The sequence below is a fragment of the Oncorhynchus clarkii genome, chromosome 30, assembly GCF_045791955.1.
Source record: "Oncorhynchus clarkii lewisi isolate Uvic-CL-2024 chromosome 30, UVic_Ocla_1.0, whole genome shotgun sequence".
Classification (NCBI taxonomy): Eukaryota; Metazoa; Chordata; class Actinopteri; order Salmoniformes; family Salmonidae; genus Oncorhynchus; species Oncorhynchus clarkii.
Window position 1 is genome coordinate 8,128,203 of NC_092176.1, and position 21,451 is coordinate 8,149,653.

Consider the following 21,451-nt stretch of genomic DNA (forward strand, 5'->3'; position numbering starts at 1 on the left):
CGTGTCAGACAAATGTTTCACATGCGTTCCAGGAAGTCTCTCAATGTTGCATCTCTGGGTTTTGAAACTGACTTTTCAGTATCAAAGGATATGCCGTTTCAGGTTGCTGCTCCTCCTCCAAAATGAATCGCTCTTATCTTATCAGTTAAGTGTAACAAGCTAAATGGAGCTATTACGTTTGGATTCCCATGCCATATTGCACCCTAGATCCGTTATACAGCAGAGAGGAACATTGTTTGGACATTGAACCCTTTGTTGCTTGGCCATGACTCTGAAACAGTGAAATTAGCATGAACATAAAGTTGAAAGTCTGTCAAAACACTAGATGAGTATGGTGATCATGAGAATTTTGTTCCAGGACATCTAGTCAATTTCTTTGTGTGTATGTATACATGTATACATATATATACACACACACACACACACACGCACACACACACACACTAGGTTGTGTACTACACATAACCAGTGGCATAAACTTACATTTCATAATTTTCAACCGTGAATTTAATTTGGTGAAAGGTTCAGCACACGCATACTCATGCTGGCTCTCGTTCAGGCAAATGAGAAATTAGTGCACTCAGGCTATCCGGAAGGCCAAAGTTAGTTACTTTAAGGAGCAGTTTTATCTCTGTGGGTCTAACCCCAAGAAGTTCTGGAAAACAGTTAAAGACCTGGAGAATAAACCCTCCTCCTCACAGCTGCCCATGTCCCTTAATGTTGATGATGTGGTTGTTACTGACAAGAAGCACATGGCTGAGCTCTTTAATCAACACTTCATTAAGTCAGGATTCCTATTTGACTCAGCCATGCATCCTTGCCCATCTAACATTTCCTCATCTCCCACCCCTTTTAATGCGACTAGCCACAAAGCTTCTCCCTCTTTTTCCCCTGCCCCGCTACAAAGTTTCTCACTGCAGGCAGTCACTGAGTCCAAGGTGCTAAAGGAGCTCCTGAAACTTGACCCAGATGAGGATTTACATCCTTTCTTTTTTAAGTTTGCTGTCCCCATCATCGCCAAGACTATCTCTGACCTCTTTAACCCGTCTCTCCTTTCTGGGGAAGTTCCCATTGCTTGGAAGGCAGCCACGGTTCTTCCTTTATTTAAAAGGGGGAGATCAAGCTGATCCTAACTGTTAGAGGCCTATTTCTATTTTGCCCAGTTAATCAAGTGTTGGAAAAACGTGTCAATAATCAACTGACTGGCTTTCTTGATGTCTATAGTATTCTCTCTGGTATGCAATCTGGTTTCCGCACAGGTTATGGATCTGTCACTGCAACCTTAATGATGTCACCATTGCCCTTGATTCTAAGCAATTTCTATATTGTATTTACTTCGCCACCATGGCCCTTATCTCACCTTATTTGCTCACATCGTATATAGACTTATTTTTCTACTGTATTATTGACTGTATGTTTGTTTTACTCCATGTGTAACTCTGTGTTGTTGTATGTGTCGAACTGCTTTGCTTTATCTCGGCCAGATTGCAATTGTAAATGAGAACTTGCCTACCTGGCTAAATAAAGGTGAAATAAAATGTAAAAAAAAAAAAAAAAGTTAATTGACTTACCAAAGCTTTTGATACAGCAGACCATTTCATTCTTGGGGGCTGGTTAAGGAGTATTGGTGTCTCTGAGGGGTCTTGGGCCTGGTTTGCTAACTACCTCAAAGAGTGCAGTGTATAAAGTGCCCCAAGGCTCAATCCTAGGCCCCACGCTCTTCTCAATTTACATCAACAACATAGCTCAGGCAGTAGGAAGCTCTCTCATCCATTTATATGCAGATGATAGTCTTATACTCAGCTGGCCCCTCCCTGGATTTTGTGTTAAATGCTCTACAACAAGCTTTCTCAACCCTTAACCTTGTTCTAAACACCTCCAAAACAAAGGTCATGTGGTTTGGTAAGAAGAATGCCCCTCTTCCCACAGGTGTTATTACTACCTCTGAGGGTTTAGAGCTTGAGGTAGTCATCTCATAAAAGTACTTGGGAGTATGGCTAGACGGTACACTGTCCTTTCAGCACATATCAAAGCTGCAGGCTAAAGTTAAATCTAGACTTGGTTTCCTCTATCGTAATCGCTCCTCTTTCACCCCAGCTGCACAAATAACCCTGATTCAAATGACCATCCTACCCATGCTAGATCACGGAGACATAATTTATAGATCAGCAGGTAAGGGTGCTCTTGAGCGGCCAGATGTTCTTAACCGTTTGGCCATCAGATTTGCCACCAATGCTCCTTATAGGACTCATCACTGCACTCTATACTCCTCTGTAAACTGGTCATCTCTGTATTCCTGTTGCAAGACCCACTGGTTGATGCTTATTTATAAAACCCTCTTAGGCCTCACTCCCCCCTATCTGAGCGATCTACTGCAGCCCTCCACATACAAACACCCGTTCTGCCAGTCACATTAGCACACATCCCTGAGTTGCTCCTCTTTTCAGTTCGCTGCAGCTAGCGACTGGAACGAGCTGCAACAAACACTCAAACTGGAGTTTTATCTCAGTCTCTTCATTGAAAGACTTAATCCTGGACACTCTTACTGACAGTTGTGGCCGCTTTGCGTGATGTATTGTTGTCTCTACCTTCTTGCCATTTGTGCTGTTGTCTGTGCCCAATAATGTTTGTACCATGTTTTGTGTTGCTAGCATGCTGTGTTGCTGCCTTGCTATGTTGTTGTCTTAGGTCTATCTTGATGTACTATTGTGTTGTCTTTCGTCATGAGGTGCGTTTTGTCATATATATGTATATTATTTTTATCCCAGCCCTGTCCCTGCAGGAGGCCTTCTGTCTTTTGGTAGGCCGTAATTGTAAGTAAGAATTTGTTCTTAACCTACTTTCCTAGTTAAATAAAATAAAAAGAAGACAGTCATTTTCTCTACAGCAGGGCATGGGCCAGGCTGAAGTATTTCTTTGACCTATGGGGTCACAGGAATGTCAGAGGGACATTGGCTACATCAAGAACATTACTAAGCAGGATCTCCATAAGACTTAGCCAAGCATCTGCAGACGTTTCAATCTTTATTAAAAAAAAGTTTAAAAAAGGATTCTAGAAGAAAAGCCTAACCCCCTAGGAGATGCATACACCAGACATTGCTTGTAACCATATTATCATGTCCCATGCCACAAATAAGGACTGTTCAGCATGGCTAATAAAGCAGGCTTTATGGCATGACTATATCGCCAAGACAAAAAAAAAAACAGTCCTACAAAAGTGTACAGCCAGGAAATGTGATGAATAATAAGAATACTTGTGTATAATCCCCATGTCACCCCGATACATCCTGAAACATTTCATTAAAATTAAAAACATGACAAATGACAATTTTCTACATTTATTTTTTTAAATCATAAAAATGTGAAAAAAAAAGGCGTACACTCTGCATGTTGCACGGAGTGGTGGTAAGGGGTGTGTGTGAGTAACTCCAATACCGACAGAAAGAAAACACACATGGGACAGTCGTACTCTGCTGACAAACACACCAATAGAAATCAACCCATCCAAAAATAAAGAATGTTCACTTGTCTGTCAGGAGACTCCAAATATTTTGACAAATGTTTTATTTTATTTTATACAAATACAAGAGATGGAGTAGAGAACTACACAAAAAAATGCAGAACGTCTACATTTAACATAGGAATGTTGGACCTTAAAATAAAAAATTAACAAAATGCCCACAAACCGGGACAATAAGATGGGGATGTGAGGGATTTGCTTCAATCTGAGTCTCCTGGTTTAGGGGAACTGACAAGAGTACTGCTTCACACTGAAAGAGTAAAAAGAAAATTCACAGGAGTCAATAAAGATATAGAGGGGTTGGGGGTGGGAGAGGTGGTTGAGGGTGGGAGAGGGGGTTGGGAGAGTCTGAGATGGGGAGAGAGCACGTGATGCGGGCCTAGTCGGAGGCGAGGGTTAGTCCTGGTGTCCGAGCAGGTGCAGTGCGCTGGGGGAGGAGGAAGGGAGACAAGGTTAGTCACCATGGCTACGAGGCAGCGTTAGCATTTCAGCATCTGCGCAATGAGACACGCTGACGGTTGCCGGGGAGACAGAAGAGGAGGAGCCTGTGCCGTTTGGCAGACTGTGATTTGTTGTCGATTCATCTAACTAAAAACAACAAAATCACTAGTCTTCCACACAGCAACAGGCAGGGAAGAAGTCCACTCCCTGCTTCACAACGAAAAGGCTCTTAGGTCATAAAACCAAACATTTCACCGATCATATTCTTCAAAAATATGACATGTTGAATGATTAACACAAACAAATATTGACCTACAGTTTTGAATCAATAAAAGAATACTTGTACAAGTATTTTGTACAAATTGTGTACAGATTTTAATACAGACATTTCACAAGAGGAAGCTGAAACTACTTTCACATTGCATGGGAGGAGAGAGGTTAGTCAACATCAGCAGAGACAAATACAATAAGAGATTAAAAAGAGGTAGAAAAATATATATCTACACGTATATATTTTGAGATCAAAATGTGGCTATAAAAACAGGAAGGTATAGAAAAGGCAGACATGAAATTCTATTCACTCAGAGGGCGTCCAGAACTTGCCTATTCTGCAATAGGTACTGAGCGTTTTGGATCTGGTCCTGGGTGCCGCTGATGGTGATGATGCGATCCTCAGAACCCTCCAGTGGCTCGTCGATCTTAATGGAGGCGCCAGACTCATGCCGGATCTGCTTGATCCTCTGACCTCCCTTACCAATGATGGAGCCGGCCAGCTGTAGAAAACACCAGGGTCAACTGAATGTCGTGCACAATAGTGTGAAAATACAGGAAAAGTGTGTTCTGTGTGTGCGTGTGAATGTTGCATAAGGGTTTCATAGGCCATGGAGGGCGAGACAGGCCGAGCCATTTCTGTGTGAGAACATAGTGTGTGTGTGAGAGGTAAATGGGGAGTCCCCCCTCTTCTGGTTATACACACATCTTTAGGGATCGTCACTTGTGTGGTGATGACTGGCCCTCCCATATCATTGTAGGAACCGCGTCCACCTAACACAAACGGCGCATACAGTGACATACACACAAGGAGAGATCAGAGAAACAGCTTGAGGAAGTGTTTAGGCTCTAACAACACCATAACCTAACATATTGAATACCAAGCTGTGGGAAGTGCTTCTACAGACTCACCAGACTGATAGGAGTCCCAGGAAGAGTTGTTATCTGTTTGAAAGGCGAGAGAGAAAATAGAGCTACAGTTAGGGAAAGGTTTTTTTTTTTAAAGAAAATATGCTAAAATGTACACATCCACTGCAGACTGGCACCATAAACAAATAAACAAACACGTATTTTACCAACCTGATACAGAGCAGGCCAACACGTTTCAAAGAGGATCTTCCAATAAACAGTCGAAATGACAAAACAAAGATAGTCGACAAGTACACTGGTGCAAAACAATACACTCAAGGCTGTTGAGTATTATATCCTATGCTGCCTTGATTGTGTAACTGTCAGTCATACAGGGTCCCCTTGTAAAAGAGACTACCCTGCCCAAATAAAAATAACAATAAAATGTCTAGCTTGGCACAGTAGACCAGCTGAAATCAGGTTCCATAACATACACTGGAGAACCACTGGCCCTCTACGTTCTATGAAAGCTGCTTGGCGTAAACTGGAAAGAAGTTGGAGGAAAACCAAACCCAACTATGCATGCCCAAGCCCTGGTATATCATCAGATTGCATACAGAGGTACTGAACACTGCACGCAGTCTCATTGCAAATTGTGAGGGGAAACCCCAGAATGCTATTTTCTGTCCTAAAAGAAATGTAAACCCCCAGATAACTCCTCCATCGAGCAATGCAACAGTTTTCTTGATTTTTTCCAATTCAAAATGAAGTACCGCACTGTACAAACTAACCCTTGCTTGGGGTGTGCCCCTATGCTTCATACTGAGCCTCCTAGTTGCAGTTTCAACAAATTGTCATGGACAAGCCCAACATCGGTCTCTGAAATTGTCCAAAATATGAGGTCAACTACCTGCCCCATCAACCCTATTGCCAAAGCAAAATCCAGCCTCACTCTTCTCAGTCCAACAATAACCAAAATCATAAATTACTGAATTCAGGCACTGTGCCTAATTACCTGAAAACTGCCTCCATTATACAAATCTTGAAAAAACCTGGACCTAACACCCTAAGCAATTACAGACCAATTTCCAACCAGGTGTAAAGTACTTAAGTAAAAAATACTTTCAAGCACTACTTAAGTAGTTTTTTTTGGTATCTGTACTTAACTATTTTTTTGACAACTTTTACTTCATAACATTACTAAAGAAAATACTTTTTACTCCATACATTTTCCGACAACTAAAAGTACTCCTTGTATTTTGAATGCTTAGCAGGACAGGAAACTTGTCAAATTCACACACTTAAAAAGATAACATCCCTGGTCATCCCTACTGCCTCTGATTTGGCAGATTAACTAAATACAAATGCTTTGTTTGTAAATTATGTCTGAGTGTTGTGAGTGTGCCCCTGGCTATCTGTAATTTAAAAAAAGAAAATGGTGCCATCTGGTTTGCTTAATATAAGAAATTAGAAATTATTTATACTTAAGTGTATTTAAAATACCTTTAGACATTTACTCAAGTAGAATTTAACTGAGTGACTCACTTTTACTTGAGTCATTTTCTATTAACATATCTTTGCTTTTACTCAAATATGACAATTGGGTACTTTCCCACCACTGTTTCCAACCTACCCTTTTCTATCAAAGATCTTTGAACGTGTGGTCTCAATACAGCTACAGACCTACCTTTAACCAACAATCGCCATGAACCCTTCCAGTCCGGGTTGCATGTACAGCACAGCACAGAGACAGCCCCGGTAAAAGTTACACATTACTTCTTGATGACAGCTGATGGAGACACTAGCATCTTTTTTACATCACAGCAGCCTTTGTCACAGAGAATCATGCGATTATTAGCAGACTTATGAACTAGCTTGGATTCTCTGGCACATCACTCCTGTGGTTTAACTCCTGACTTACAAACAAGAATTTGTGATCCAACCCTGCCAGTCAGTCAAGGGGTTCCACAGGGCTCTGCTATGGGGCCACTCCTGTTCTCTATACACACCCACGCTGCCACTTGGTATACTTATACGGAGATTTGGACTAAACTTGAATTTTTACACTGATGACACAAATATGTGAGGACAAGTCAGACTAACAATCAAACTAACAGACTGTCTAGATGCAATCAAGAGATGGATGCAGTTGAACTTCCAAAAGCAAAACAGAGCTTGTGTTTATTTGCTCTAAGAGTACACAGAGCAAAATGAGCACATTCTCCCTTCCTCTGGATGATGACTCCATCACAGCTTCCCCCACTGCCAGAAACCTGTGTGTAATTTTTGACACTAGCCTCTTATTTGAAGCACACATTCGCAACATAAAGTGTAATTTTGCCACCTTGTATCAGGTCTTTCTTGTTCACTGTGGATGCTGAGAAGCGTGTGCATGCCCTTGTAACATCTCGGCACTGCTGACAGTAAGGCTCCCTGTCAACTCCAGATGATCCAGAACGCAGCTGCCAGGATGCGCTCACAAACTACACAAAAAAAACTCACATCGCCCTGTTTTACCCAGCCTCCATTTGCTTCCTGTTCAATACAGGATCACATTTAAGATTCTGCTGCTCACCTTAAAAGGCCCTCAAGGGTGATGCATATGCCAACTTCTAAATGCATATGCCAAATTCTAAAGAACTATTCCCCAGCACACCGCTATGATAACCAGACTCAAACTGCCTGGACACAAACCTGTGCAGTACGGGTGATAAGGCCTTCTCACATGTGGCTCCTGAGGTCTGGAACGCTCTACCTGCATGTCAAGGAGGCAGCTTCCATTTCCTTGTTTAAAACACATTTAAAGACCTACCTTTTCAAGCTAGCTTTTAATCTTTGATTGCTAAATCTGTTCACAGTCTATTTTTTATTAGCAGGTAATGGTTTATTGTATTGAAATGATCCTACTTTTTGATGTTTTGCCGTTGAATTTGGTTTGTTTTCTACCTGATACGCATTGCGAATGGGATATGCGCTTTACAAATGAAATACTATTGTGCCACGGGGACAGCGTGACAAACTGAACTCAGACAGATCCACATAGGGAGAACGGAACAACTCACCATATCCACCCCCACCCTGGAGAAAGAGAAAAGAGAGGGAGAGCAGGTTTAAACACACATTCCCTTGTGAATTGTTGTATACACTCATGGATGCAAGCAACACTTGCATGATCAGGATTAGGGCAGGGACCTCAAGATATAATATTACCTCGATACTAAGGTGCCGATACATTATGTATTGATTCTCACAATTCTATATGTAGTGCGATTCGATACTGCGATTGGATGTCCAAACATATTGCTCACTGTAAGTCTGGTGCAGAGAGACCAGAGGATTAGAAAATGCATTTTTGATCAGCCATGGAAAAAAAGTGCTATTGGCTCACTATTTAAAAAGAAGATGGAGAACATGCTATAGAATCAAAAATAATTGCAGAGTTTAGCAACATGGTAGCGTAAAATAAAACAACAACACTTGGAGTCAAAGTATCAATATAATATTGTCCAAAATAATATTGTGATATGTAACTATCGATCCCTCCGATCAAGTCAGGGTTGAGGAGGCCAGGTCGTACAAAAGCCCCTATTTGATGCTGGAGACCCCTGCCCCCTTCTCCACTTGCATCCATCCGCCACTCACTCCACAGCTTTCACCTGCTATTCAGCGGCTCAGTCACCAGGGCAACAAGCGATTCAAAAATCAGTTGCCGAGCAACCGGAGGCAGTATCCTGCCAGCTCTCAAAGATAACCTACCAGTCTGTCAACAAAGCATTATTATTAACACCTAGCAACCCCCCCCCCCCCCAACCACGATTACATAGATGGTAGTGGTCTTGGTGGTATGGGTAATTATTACTGAAGTTACCCATTACCCGTGTTTATGGTTTGGTCATATGGTTAACTATGGTAAAGTAATGTTTATTACATGTTAGTGGTAAAGGTGTTGTTGGGTTTTATAGTGGGGTTAGCTGTGGCCATGGCGATGAGGTTACTATCAGGCAATCACAATCATTGTCTAGGAAAGACCAACAATTGTTTCAGCATATGATGCTTCAGCCAATAGATACCAAGACGACAGCGACATGCATTTAGTTAAGGGTCACTAACCATGTTATCACCATAGCGATCTCCTGGTCTCCCTCTTCGGTCACTGCTAAGAGAAAGACAGAGAAAATGAAAGTCTGACTTGAGAAAAATATTGACAAGGCAGAGGGCTTTTCAGCAGCTCTCTGATCCAAGTCAAACCACACACATTCACAGACCCACGTAGAACACAAAAGTGAGCGGTGTTGACAGACTAATGGCAGGGCTGAAACACTGACGAGGCCAGTAATCAGAGGAACAGACTCAGGTTAGACTGACTGACCACAGCACCGACTGAGGACGTTTACATGCAAAGTAGTAATTCAATATTAACCAGATTATGGCAGATTATGTAGTAGTCATGTAAAAACCTTACTCGGCTTATCTTAATTTGCGTAAAGTCAAAATCGAAGTATAAGCCGATTAAAACCTGGTTTTCTGAGCAATCTTTCAAATTATTAGGAAATGTGAAGACCTTAAAATCGGCGTTCCAGCAGTGCATTTGTTCTGCGCATGTACCAGCCAAGCGAGCTGTGAACTACTTTTAAGACGCGTACATTCAGTTGTTCCGAACTCACTTCGGAGGTGTTATGAGCGAGTGAAGTGAGTTCGGGACAACAATGTACGCGTCTTAAAGGTAGTTCACATTGAAACGTTATATAAACTCCGAAAATATGCGTCACAAAAAACAACATGGTAGAATGTTTATTTTGATTGCCGATTTTCTGCATTTATCAGTGGCATCAAGTACCCCGATTTCAGATGTGTTCATGTAAACAGTATTATTACAGAAATCTTTCTGGCAAAGTATAGTACCAGTCAAGAGTGTAGACACACCTACTCATTCCAGGGTTTCTCTTTATTTTTTTAACAATTTTTTACGTTGTCGAATAATAGTGAAGACATTAAAACTATGAAATAACACGCATTGAATCATGTAGTAACCAAAACATATTAAAATATATTTTATATTCTTCAAAGTAGCCGCCCTTTGCCTTGATGAATGCTAAGAGTGTGCAAAGCCTTCATCAAGGCAAAGGGTGACTACTTTGAAGAATCTCAAATATAAAATATATTTTGATTTGTTTAACACTTTTTTGGTTACTACATGATTCTATATGTGTTATTTCATAGTTTTGATGTATTCACTATTATTCTATAATATAGTAAAAATAAAGAAAAACCCTGAAATGAGTAGGCGTGTCCAAACTTTTGGCTGGTAACGTTTTAATCAAACTTTTATATTAATCTGAATATCAACAATAATGGCATTTTGTTGCATGTAACCGTACTCACTGACTCCAGACCAGTGGCCTACAAGGCTGGAAAAGGACTTACTTGGGTCTGGCATCTGCACTGCCCCGATAGGAGTCATAGGAGTACTGGTCATCTCTGCAAACAACGTGGAAATGGAACACACACGAGCCCACACACACTATGAATGAAAGACCATATGTCCCTGCACGTTTGAGCGCAAACTGATGTAGACAAAGCAAAATGGACAGAAAGAGGTGTAGGGAAAAATAAATGGAGATGAGCGATGGTGAAGCTCTCTTACCCTCCTCCTCTGTGTGGTGGGGCCAGGTTGCGGTCACGACTCTCACCCCTCCCCCCTCTCACTGGGTGGGGAGGCGGGGGTCCACGACGGGGGCTCATCTCCTCGTAGTCCCTGCGGGCGGGGGGCACGGGCCCCCCTCGACCCCCTCGTCCAGAGGGCCCTCGGTCAAAACCTCCGCCACCTCGTCCCCCTCGCATGTGGAAGCCCCCCATGGGGCGCCGGCTGCCGCCACCCCCGCGCTCCTCAAACATCAGGGTGAAGCCGCCGTAGTCGTATGTCTCGTCGTAGAAGTTGGGGTCGTAGGGCTGGGCGCGCCCTTTTATGGGAGCCTGACGGGGATAGGATCACACATAATTTCTACAGTCGGCTGGCTGTGGTATTTACAGCTCAGTCAAATGGTTCGACAACAGAACCAACAGTTTGATAAGAGCACCAACCTCAGCGATGAGCTCCAGCATGATCTTGATGCACTCAACGACGCGCTCAGACTTGCCGCCGACCAGAACCACGCGGTCCGTGGACTGGGGACAGCATTCCTGGAACAGCTTGATGCTGGTCTGGGTGTTCTACAACAGTCAGAGTCAACACAGGTCAAATTAGACAAAGCAAGGCCTTAGGACTGAGAAGAACCCACAGAAAGACTGAATCAGGGTCACCTTCAATAAGCTCTAAACGAGAGTAAAACATTTGCATTCTTATTGGACAAGTTCAGGTAGTTAGGCCCATCAAGTATTTTAAAAATGTACTGGACATGACCCAGGTGAGGAGAAAAGAGTGGGAGTAGTTCAGAGCGCATAACTGTACCTCTCGTAACTCTTTGATCTTGGCTCCCTTCACACCAATGATGCTACCTGCCAGGCTCTGGTGGATCAGTAGCCTCAGCTCACAGTCAAAGTCCATCCCATTGTACTGTTGGTACTAGGGGAGGGGGGGGTAAAACTTTAGCATGTTATATCTATATCCCAATGGAAATGGTATGTTTTGTTTTATCTGCACACTCAATATCTAGTAGTACCACACAGGACTATAACTGAAAAATATAGGCAGCCATAATGCTGGTCTCATTCTCCCTCATCTCCAACCGCAGGCTCACCTCCTCCAGAGTAGGGATGATCTTGAGCAGGATCTCTCCCACGGTCTCGATTTCAGCACTGATGCTCAGAATGCTTTAGAGCCACCAATCACAGCGCAGGATATTCCCAGGGGGACCAATCAAATGGTGACCAGGTGTTAGAGAGGAAAGAAACAGTATTTCAAAACCAAGGTTGACTCTCCCTCAGCAGAACTTCAACCATAACATCTGACAATAAATGAAGACCCCCCCCTTTCATCCGGTCCCAGCTGTGGGGGTTAACCGGGTAGCTGTTGTGGTACAGTCCCATAGAAATAGAATTACTAGAATGGACATTCCCATTCAAGTCAATGTTCTGTGATGATTGGACCAGCGGCCATATGTAGTAATTCTGGTTTTATGTGCAAACCCCATTCAAATTACAACAGAGGAATAAGAGGACAGAATAACCCATTATCAATGTATATCTATAACATATCAGCAGGTATCCATAAATACACAAATAAAGAAAATTACCCCCCCCCCCCCCCCCCCAGTGTGTCTGACAAAGGAGACCACCATTTTTTTTTTGTTAAACAGGTAAAAGGAACCCAAAGAAAGCAGGTGTGTTTTAGTGACCACTGGAAGGGGGGGGGGGGGGGGGGGGGGGTAAGGAAGGAAAGGTTGGGGGCGGTGGCGGTTTGCACCGATGGTGCCTGCTGCCAGAGCACTAATGCAATGTTATTGTAACACAACATGGGGGAGAAAAAACACCAAAAAATAACAAAAGGTCAATAAAAACATGACAGTAGTACGCTATGCTAATCAAAATAATCAAACAAGGAACAGTTTAAAGTAAACTTAAAGATGGGTGAGAGATGGCAGGGTAACAGTGCGTTATGCTCCCACCAATGGACAGGAGGATGTTGAGGGAAGGCAAGGAGGAGCGACATGGGTCACAGGGATGAGGTGACAAATAAGTTAACTTTCAACAGTTCCAACCACGGCAAAGGTGATATGGAGAGTAAAGAAGGGAAAAAGACATACAACACTTGAACCCTAGCAGCTCTGCCTGGAATAACAGTCTTACGTAATTATAGTGGTCCAACCCCGCCCCCCCCCACCCCCTAAAAAAGATCTGTGGTAACAAGGAAGAGGAAGATGGTAGGAGAGGAATGTGAGAAGCTAAAACAGATCAGTACACCAACTCTGAGAGGGGAAGGAGGGAGGTGAGGAACGTTGAAGGGAGAGATACTATCATTGAAATAAAATAGAATGTTGAAATGCCGTCACTAGAACAAAGGCAGGTTTAAAGTATTTGTTGAAACCCTCACTGAAAACAGAGGCTTATAATGCTGTCACTGAACAAAAGTTGACATGTTTGTCACAGGAACAGAGGCAGGTTTGTTTATTTTCTGAAGTCAGGCAGTGAGAGGGAGGAGCTTAGGGACATACCGCTCAGGCCCACTGCTGTCTGGGACTGACACACTGGCATTGAACTGCAAGGGCCGTGGGCGTGGCATGGGCAGGGGCCAGGGCCATTCGAGCACACAGATGTCAATGAAGTAAGGCGCCCATTTAGGGAGGGACACGATTATGGGCAGGGCCAGCCAGGGTGTCAGGTGGGCGGGCGCAGGAGGGGCGATCCAGAACATGGGCAACAGAGGAAGTGGGCAAAAATAAACAAAAATAAAAAACAGGAGAGGGAAGAGGGAGGGGGAAGAGGAATACATTTTAATACAGGCTAATATTCTTCATTTTGATATTCTCTCAGAATGTTTTTTTTATTTTTTTAAAGAACAGAAGGAGATAGAAGAAGAGACAAAGGTATTCAGGTAGAGAGAAATAGTTTGGGGGTAGAATGGGGTCAGAAAAGGAGGGGTAGATGTAGACAGGGAGATGAGAAAGAGGGATAGCGGTAGAGGAGAGAGGGAGAAGAGTGGAGAATGATGGAAGGTGGAGAAAGAGAGAGGGGTAATGACATGAAATGAGTTGAGAATTGGCCAGGCTGTTTATAAATAAGACATTTCCTATAGGTTGAATTGGTGTCGGGTGCTATAACAGCTCCACCCTAAAATACACTGGGCCCACTCAAGCATTAATGACAGTCTTAGCGGTGCTGATGGCTGGTAGTAATATCACTATTCATTACGCAAACAAAAATACATTTCAGCTAAAAAGGCCATGGGTTTCGTATCGATTAGGCGAGGCGGGGGGGTATTTTGATAAAAGACATTACACTTTCGAATGATGACACCACAACAGGTGTAGAGCAGGTCTCAATACACAACATATCCCACCATTAACAGTTACCCAAAAACCTCACAGCTATACTTCCCCCAACCATAGTTAACAAGACCCATTTTCTTAAGCCCAACCTACCAATTTAGATTGTATGCAAAAGTTGAGGCAAACTAGTCAAATCAGACACTCCCAAAGTACAACCACCGAAGGGGGGGGGGGGGGGGGGGGTACTGTAAATTCCCAGACAAATAGAGTGGTGTAAATGTACTCACGTCTGTGCGCAGTGATTTGATGTTTTTACCACCCTTCCCAATCACTGCTCCTGCATTCTGAACCGGAGAAAAAAAAGTCAGGTGATACCTAACTTATTGTGATATAACAAAGTTTAAAAAAATCCTCCATAGATTTGGTCAAAAAAAAAAGGTTAAATAGATAACTGGGGAGGGGAAAAAAGATAGGCTACATAGGAGGCTAAGTCACTGAAGAGATTGTGGCTGTTGAAGGTAGGCAGGGGATTGTGAATGAGGAAGAGAAAGAGGACTGACTTTGCTCTGCAGGAGTATGCGGAGCTCAACCATGTCGTCTGTGTTCCTGGAGCGCTTAAAGGACTGCTCTTCCTCCGCGTCCTCTGCGGGACGCTTACCTGAGAATGAAAAACAGAGTCTAATCTTTCTCTCACACACACCAGGGCCCCAGAATGCGACCGTTTAGTCGTATTTTTCAACCTTTTGACTTCGCAAGTTACATTTTTTGGGGTCACATGGGAACGAGCTGGTCACCCCAATCAAAAGTTTAAAAAGTCCTATTTTTTCGGGCAGCTAAAACCACGATTTGGTCAAACAGTAAAGTGCATTATCCTCATGATTCCCTTCATGCAAGTTTCGAAGTAACTATTTCACTGGACCCTGCTGCTGTGATGAGTAGAGGTCGACCGATTAATCGGAATGGCAGATTAATTCGGGCCGATTTCAAGTTTTCATAACAATCGAAAATCTGTATTTTTGGCAGCCAATTTTTAAAAATATTTTATACCTTTATTTAACTAGGCAAGTCAGTTAAGAACACATTCTTATTTTCAATGACGGCCTAGGAATGGTGGGTTAACTGCCTCGTTCAGGGGCAGAACGACAGATTTTCACCTTGTCAGCTCGAGTAATCTTGCAACCTTACAGTTAACTAGTTCAACGCAATAACGACCTGCCTCTTTCTCGTTGCACTCCACAAGGAGACTGCCTGTTACGCGAATGCAGTAAGCCAAGGTAAGTTGCTAGCTACCATTAAACTTACCTTATAAAAAACAATAAATCATAATCACTAGTTAACTACACATGGTTGATGATATTACTAGATATTATCTAGCGTGGCCTGCGTTGCATATAATCTGACTGACCATACAAGTATCTAAGTATCTGACTGAGCGGTGGTAGGCAGAAGCAGGCGCGTAAACATTCATTCAAACAGCACTTTTGTGAGTTTTGCCAGCAGCTCTTCGGTGTGCGTCAAGCATTGTGCTGTTTATGACTTCAAGCCTATCAACTCCCGAGATGAGGCTGGTGTAACCGAACTTCTTACCTGGGAATATTGAAGACTCATGTTAAAAGGAAAAAACAGCTTTTATATGTTCTCATGTTCTGAGCAAGGAACTGAAACGTTAGCTTTCTTACATAGCACATATTACACTTTTACTTTCTTCTCCAACACTTTGTTTTTGCATTATTTAAACCAAATTGAACATGTTTCATTATTTATTTGAGGCTAAATTGATTTTATTGATGCATTATATTAAGTTAAAATAAACGTGTTCATTCAGTATTGTTGTAATTGTCATTATTGCAAATAAATGTAAACAAATAAATAATAATAATTTTAAAAAAGAAATCAGCCGATTAATCGGTATGGGCTTTTCTGGTCCTCCAATAATCGGTATCGGTGTTGAAAAATCATAATCGGTCGACCTCTAGTGATGAGTGAGCCAATCTCTCTACCTTTTCCTTGATGTGCGCTCCCCACACACACAAAACAAAGGAGGGTTCTGATTGTATAACATTTCAAAATCCAATTGCAGGTAAAACACAGCTTTAGAAGCAACTACTGTTGAAACCGTTGACGAGAGGATGTCCAGCTTTATGTGGGTATAATATCTATTTCTCAATATTTTATATTGAGCTCAATAGTGGCCAGCAGATTCCGACCCAACCATTATGCTTGTTTTACACTGAGCGCACTGAGGTTGGAATGCAATATCATGGTTAGACACCGCAGAGCCCGCGCGAGATATGGGTCAGAAACATACCTCAACCCAGGGATGGGATGTGCCGCTGTATTTCACCTACATCCAAACTGATACCTTGAGAAGATTGAAATACTCGTTTTTCCAGAAAACATCCCTTTTTGTTCTCATGCTAGCTAGCAGTAGCCACCGCCGGCCTTTTGGAATGGCAGTGTCAGCCAATCAGCTCCTTTGTTGTTCAGCGCAACATGCCATTCCATAATGGCTGCTGTGGCTACTGTTTACCAAGCATGAGGACATTAAATGTACTGTTAGATTAATACATGACTACTAGCAGTAGGCATTATATTTGGTGTTAATGATCTATACTGAACAAAAATATATTTGTAACATGGAACAATTTCAAAGATTTTACTGAGTAGAATTCACAGAAGAAAATCAGTCAATTGAAATTAATTCCTTAGGCCTTAACCTATGGATATCACGACTGGGCAGGGGTGCAGCCATGGGTGGTCCTAGGAGGGCATAGGCCCACCCACTGGAGAGCCAGGCCCAGCCAATCAGAATGTGTTTTTTGCCACAAAAGGGCTTTATTAGAGACAGAAATGCACCTCAGCACCCCCCCCTTTCCCTCTTCAGACGATCCACAGGTGAAGACGCCAGATGTGGTGGTCCTAGGCTGGCGTGGTTACACTTGGTCTGCAGTTGCATGTACTGCCAAATTCTCTAAAACGGCATTGGAGGTGACTTATGGCAGAGAAATTAACATTTAATTATTTGGCAACAGTTCTGTTGGACATTCTAGCAGTCAACATGCCAATTGCGCGCTCCCTCAAAACTTTGGATAAAGGTGGCATTGTTTTATGTGACAAACCTGCCAATTATAGAGTGGCCTTTTATCCCAGCACAAGGTGTACCTGTGTAATAAACATGCTATTTAAATCGGCTTCTTGATATGCCACATCTGTCAGGTGGATGGATTATCTTGGCAAAGGAGAATTAAAGGGATGTAAACACATTTGTGCACACAATGAGTTAAATAAGCGTTTTGTGCGTATGGAACATTTCTGGGATCTTTATTTCAGCTCATGAGAAATTGGACCAACACTTTACATGTTGTGTTTATATTTTAGTTCAGTATTGCCAATATGTTTTGAGTTCCCTTCCTCATGTGGTGAATTAGCCCAAAATAAATTAGTGGACATAAACACACACAAATTCACCTGTATTGAACAACAAACTACAGACAATTCTGGAGCCCTATTTTAACAGTAAAATATTACAATACCCTACTGTCAACCCACAATTCATGACAATCAATGGATTAGATACCACATCAAAATATATTCAATAATGCATTCCTACCTGGACATGTTAAATATACAACTTGTTTCTTGAATAGCCTACCAGCTCTAGTCTAGTACACTGTCTAAAGCACTGTGAATGACTTGAAGGTGATTATGACTATGTTGTTCTATTGCAAAAAAAAACTATGGTGCAACCAAATCATAGGCTGGTGCAACCAACTGAAAAAGTTAGTGTCACTGGGGGAAAATGTTAGTCTGGAGCACTGCACACACTGACTGGTTCTCTGGATCTGCATTCAGTTGATGTAGAAATGATATACATGTAATACTAATAGCCCACTCATTGTCCTTACATATTAAAACTGCTCTGCACATATCTGGCAGCCTCAATTTAGGAATTGAAATGTTTATATTTTCGACCAGACATTGATTATTAGTAAGTCTTAAACACAGGAGGGCATAAACCTTGCACCACGCCGCTTAAAAAATAACTACACTGTTCTTATTCATTTTCTAGATCAGTTACAATTATTTAATGAATACACAAAAGGATTACAACTCACCGTTTGTCTCTGTGTTGCTGAATGAGGTCTCTTTTTCTTGTTGTTCAATTTCTGTCTCCATTGTCGGCTAACACCGGGCAGGGTAGGGCAGGCACCTCGGTCCTGGGAGCAGGTAACGGGGAGAGAGGAGCGGGCACCTCTGTCTGACTGGCTGTGGATGGACATGGTCGAGGGAAAGAGATGAGATCAGGGTTTGGGGTTTTCAGAACTGACGAAACAAAGTACGACAGAGGAGAGAGACTAGACTGGTGACCAACACTTACCACTATTTATGGTGAGAAGATGGGCGTGTTATGGGCGGAACGAAACAAAGTCTCAGAGCTGCTGCGAACCTACTGAAAAAAGGCAAAGGTTGATTAGCGGCATAAAAAAAACCTACCCAAGAATAATCGTATAACACACTGCTACGATTATAAAATTCTAATAAATGGTGCATAAACATTTGGCAATGAATGACAACATTCATAAAATTAAAAGGTGTGATGAGGAACAGCATTGATTCAAATGAATGTATTATCTTGAACTGGCCATATTCATTACAAAAAAAACATTTAAGAAGCAAACAGAGCAAAATTAGAATTTCTATTGGACATATTTAGGTAGGTTCCCTCCCTGTCTCGTTTAACAAACATTTTGCAGTAGAATTGGCTTAATGAATATGCCCCTGGCCTTTAATACAATTCTGAAGGCGACCAGAAGACACACGTACTGAATTGATGAGGAATAATGCACATTTAATATATTATCCTAAAGAAAGTCAATGCATGAGTGAAGTTACAAAACAGATTTATTTGATAATACGACCTGGCACAATGATATCGGATTCGGGACAAAATGACAATGCAACGAGGGCTCATCTCAGAATCACCTCGCGCCGATAATTATCTTGATCGTAATTAAACAAATAGCTAGCTACAATCATACATTTGCTCATCTGGCATTATTTTTGGATTAATGGTGCGAGCTAGCCTACAGCGTTGATCCAATGATATTCTAGGTGTGCATTCCCGTTAATACACTCGTGTCCCCCGTGGACCGGCTCGTACATAAAACATCCTCCATTCAAGCTGCAAGGCATCAATCACATCCCTCCTTACCATTTTTAATCGCGAGCCGCCGGGAAAAATATGTGTAGTCTTACTGTAATCAAATACGTTTCGTTTAGGACGTTGCACACCACCATGGGTGTACCACATCCTAAATGGTCATAAAATGGTGGTGGAAAATCTACTTTTATTAAGACTACACATTCCCCCCCGGCGGCTCTCCTAGTTGAGGGAAATTATGCCTTTCCAAACTGAATGGAGGGTGCTTTGTCTACGGGATGGTCCACCGGGGACAAGAGCATATACAGGGAATGCACATCAGTCCTAGACGACAGTGCCGTGGCGAATTATGGCGCCCACTATCGGCTGCCTAGGCCATATGTGCGCATACGGTTTGAGAAAAAAACGTTTAGCTATTTATTAGTTCTCTGGTGTATACGAGAAAAACATAGCTCGCTAGCATATCGGGGAGCTACTTAGTTCATTCAGCTGGTGAAAGTATTTAGTAAAGGTGGCTAGCTAGTTAAGGTAACTAGCTAATGTTAACGTTACCTAACGACGTTAGCGGTTGGACTGCTACAGTAATATGTAGCTACTGTAGTTAACGTTAGTTAGGGAAAAGAAACACAATCGTATAACTTAAGGATAAAGCTCTGAAAGCCATATCTAATTACACTTGATACATTTCTAAATTTAGCTGTGTAAGCTATGCTAGCCTGCCTGCTACACTGGATCGCTAACTACAATAATTAACCAGCTACTTTAGTTGTCTTAGTTGGAAATGGTATAGCTAGATACACGAATGCTTTCAAATGTGTTTGCTTATACCATCGCATCAACATGTAATGACGGACTTATTCGTTGCAGAGATACATCGAAATGTGTGTAAAACAGACCTGCGCTACACCGTGTATCGTTGCTACTCCTTTTCGACCCTTCGCTGAGGAAGAACGCAAGAACAAAAATGGCTAAGAAATCATGTGTATCTGAAGAAAGAGGTAGCTGCTTCGATTGGTGGGAAAATACATTGAATTGTAAATAAATAGCAATCATTGGATAACTCATCTGTCACTCACATAATGGAGGCGGGTCTGAAGATATAGTTCCCACCAATCTTCCGTACCGAAATAGTTTGGTTGACTTGCAGCAGTCCTTTACTTTCAGTCTTGATCATAATGTAAATACTTACTAGTTGTGTTCATATAGGGTTGTAGCTAGCTAATGCTATTATCGTTCTAACATGTAGATATATCACATATTTAGTGTGTTTCGCGCGAAGTCCAAAAATGATTATGGGAACCTTAGCACCACAAACATTTTGACTCTCCATGCCTCCAACTTTTGGCGCCTTGGCGATTCGCCAAAAAGCAGCTGCACTTGTACTTTGGGGCAGATAGCTACAATTATACAGAACTAACCCAAACCATTGTTACGTAAATTAAGGTTTATGACTATCACTCAATGAGTACGGTTACATGCACACAATATAATATTTCGATTAAAAAGTATATATGCTTTGCAAGAAGAACAATGTCCCTAATAATACTGGTATATGGACACAAATTAAATCAACCTGATGGCACTGATAAATGCAGAAAATCGCCAATCAAAATAAACGTTCTACACAGCAACCATGTTATCTTTGGGAAGCATATTAGATTCAGACTTTTAATGTTTGCATGTGAAAAGTACTTCTAAGCAATGGCGTGTATTCATGGATGCCAAGGGAAGCCTGTCTTACACCAAAAATGACACAAAAAACATAAAATAATGTATATTTCATCTCTGTGTTTTCGGAATTTTCTTTCAATTCGCAAGAGGCTGAATGTATCTCACTGGAGACAGCATCCGAGCGAAACAGTGCCTTACGGTCTCTGTATGTGTAAGGCCATTTATCTGATTCTATCTGGTCATGAAGAGTATGACATTGTTGCCGCCCATTGAATGCAAGGGAAGCCAGCAAACATTTGGCCTCACTTGATTAAAAAAAGTAGAAAACAATAGCCAATCAGCATTGAGCTAAACTGAGCGAGCTCAACTGTGAATGGTCCTGGAGCACCAAAAAAAAGTGTTGTCCTCTGATGCATAGCTAGCCAGTTAAATTGGTCCTTTTCCCAACTTAGCCATAGATGGGGATAGGGGTTTGGACTTGTGGTTTTACTTAATTCTCTGTACTGGCCAATGATTGTAATGGCGATTCTGATCCCACCATAAATTCGTACGGTACATTGTGCCCCTGGACTGAGAGGATGAAAGGTTAATATGTAGCTAGATGTAGAACGCTAA

General features: G+C 42.1%; 1 protein-coding gene across 3 annotated transcripts; it reads right to left on the bottom strand.

Moving 5' to 3' along the window:
- Positions 1 to 3,322: 3,322 nt before the first annotated feature.
- LOC139389770 (heterogeneous nuclear ribonucleoprotein K-like) lies at positions 3,323 to 20,138 on the bottom strand. Of its 3 annotated transcripts, none has more exons than XM_071136712.1 (17): positions 20,062 to 20,138; positions 18,383 to 18,451; positions 18,120 to 18,270; positions 14,565 to 14,662; positions 14,292 to 14,348; positions 13,231 to 13,274; positions 11,818 to 11,890; positions 11,529 to 11,642; positions 11,162 to 11,290; positions 10,725 to 11,053; positions 10,505 to 10,558; positions 9,191 to 9,236; positions 8,143 to 8,158; positions 5,144 to 5,176; positions 4,938 to 5,005; positions 4,565 to 4,734; positions 3,323 to 3,947 (listed from the first exon to the last, which is right to left on the bottom strand). In XM_071136712.1, the coding sequence occupies exons 3-17, from the start codon at positions 18,178 to 18,180 to the stop codon at positions 3,917 to 3,919; spliced, it is 1,323 nt and encodes a 440-aa protein (XP_070992813.1). In that variant the 5' UTR covers positions 18,181 to 18,270; positions 18,383 to 18,451; positions 20,062 to 20,138; the 3' UTR covers positions 3,323 to 3,916. The 3 variants fall into 3 exon arrangements, with proteins under 3 accessions (XP_070992813.1, XP_070992815.1, XP_070992812.1); XM_071136714.1 differs by having other exon boundaries at positions 9,191 to 9,233; positions 18,383 to 18,454; positions 20,062 to 20,130; XM_071136711.1 differs by having other exon boundaries at positions 18,383 to 18,454; positions 20,062 to 20,130.
- Between the last annotated feature and the right edge of the window lie 1,313 nt (positions 20,139 to 21,451).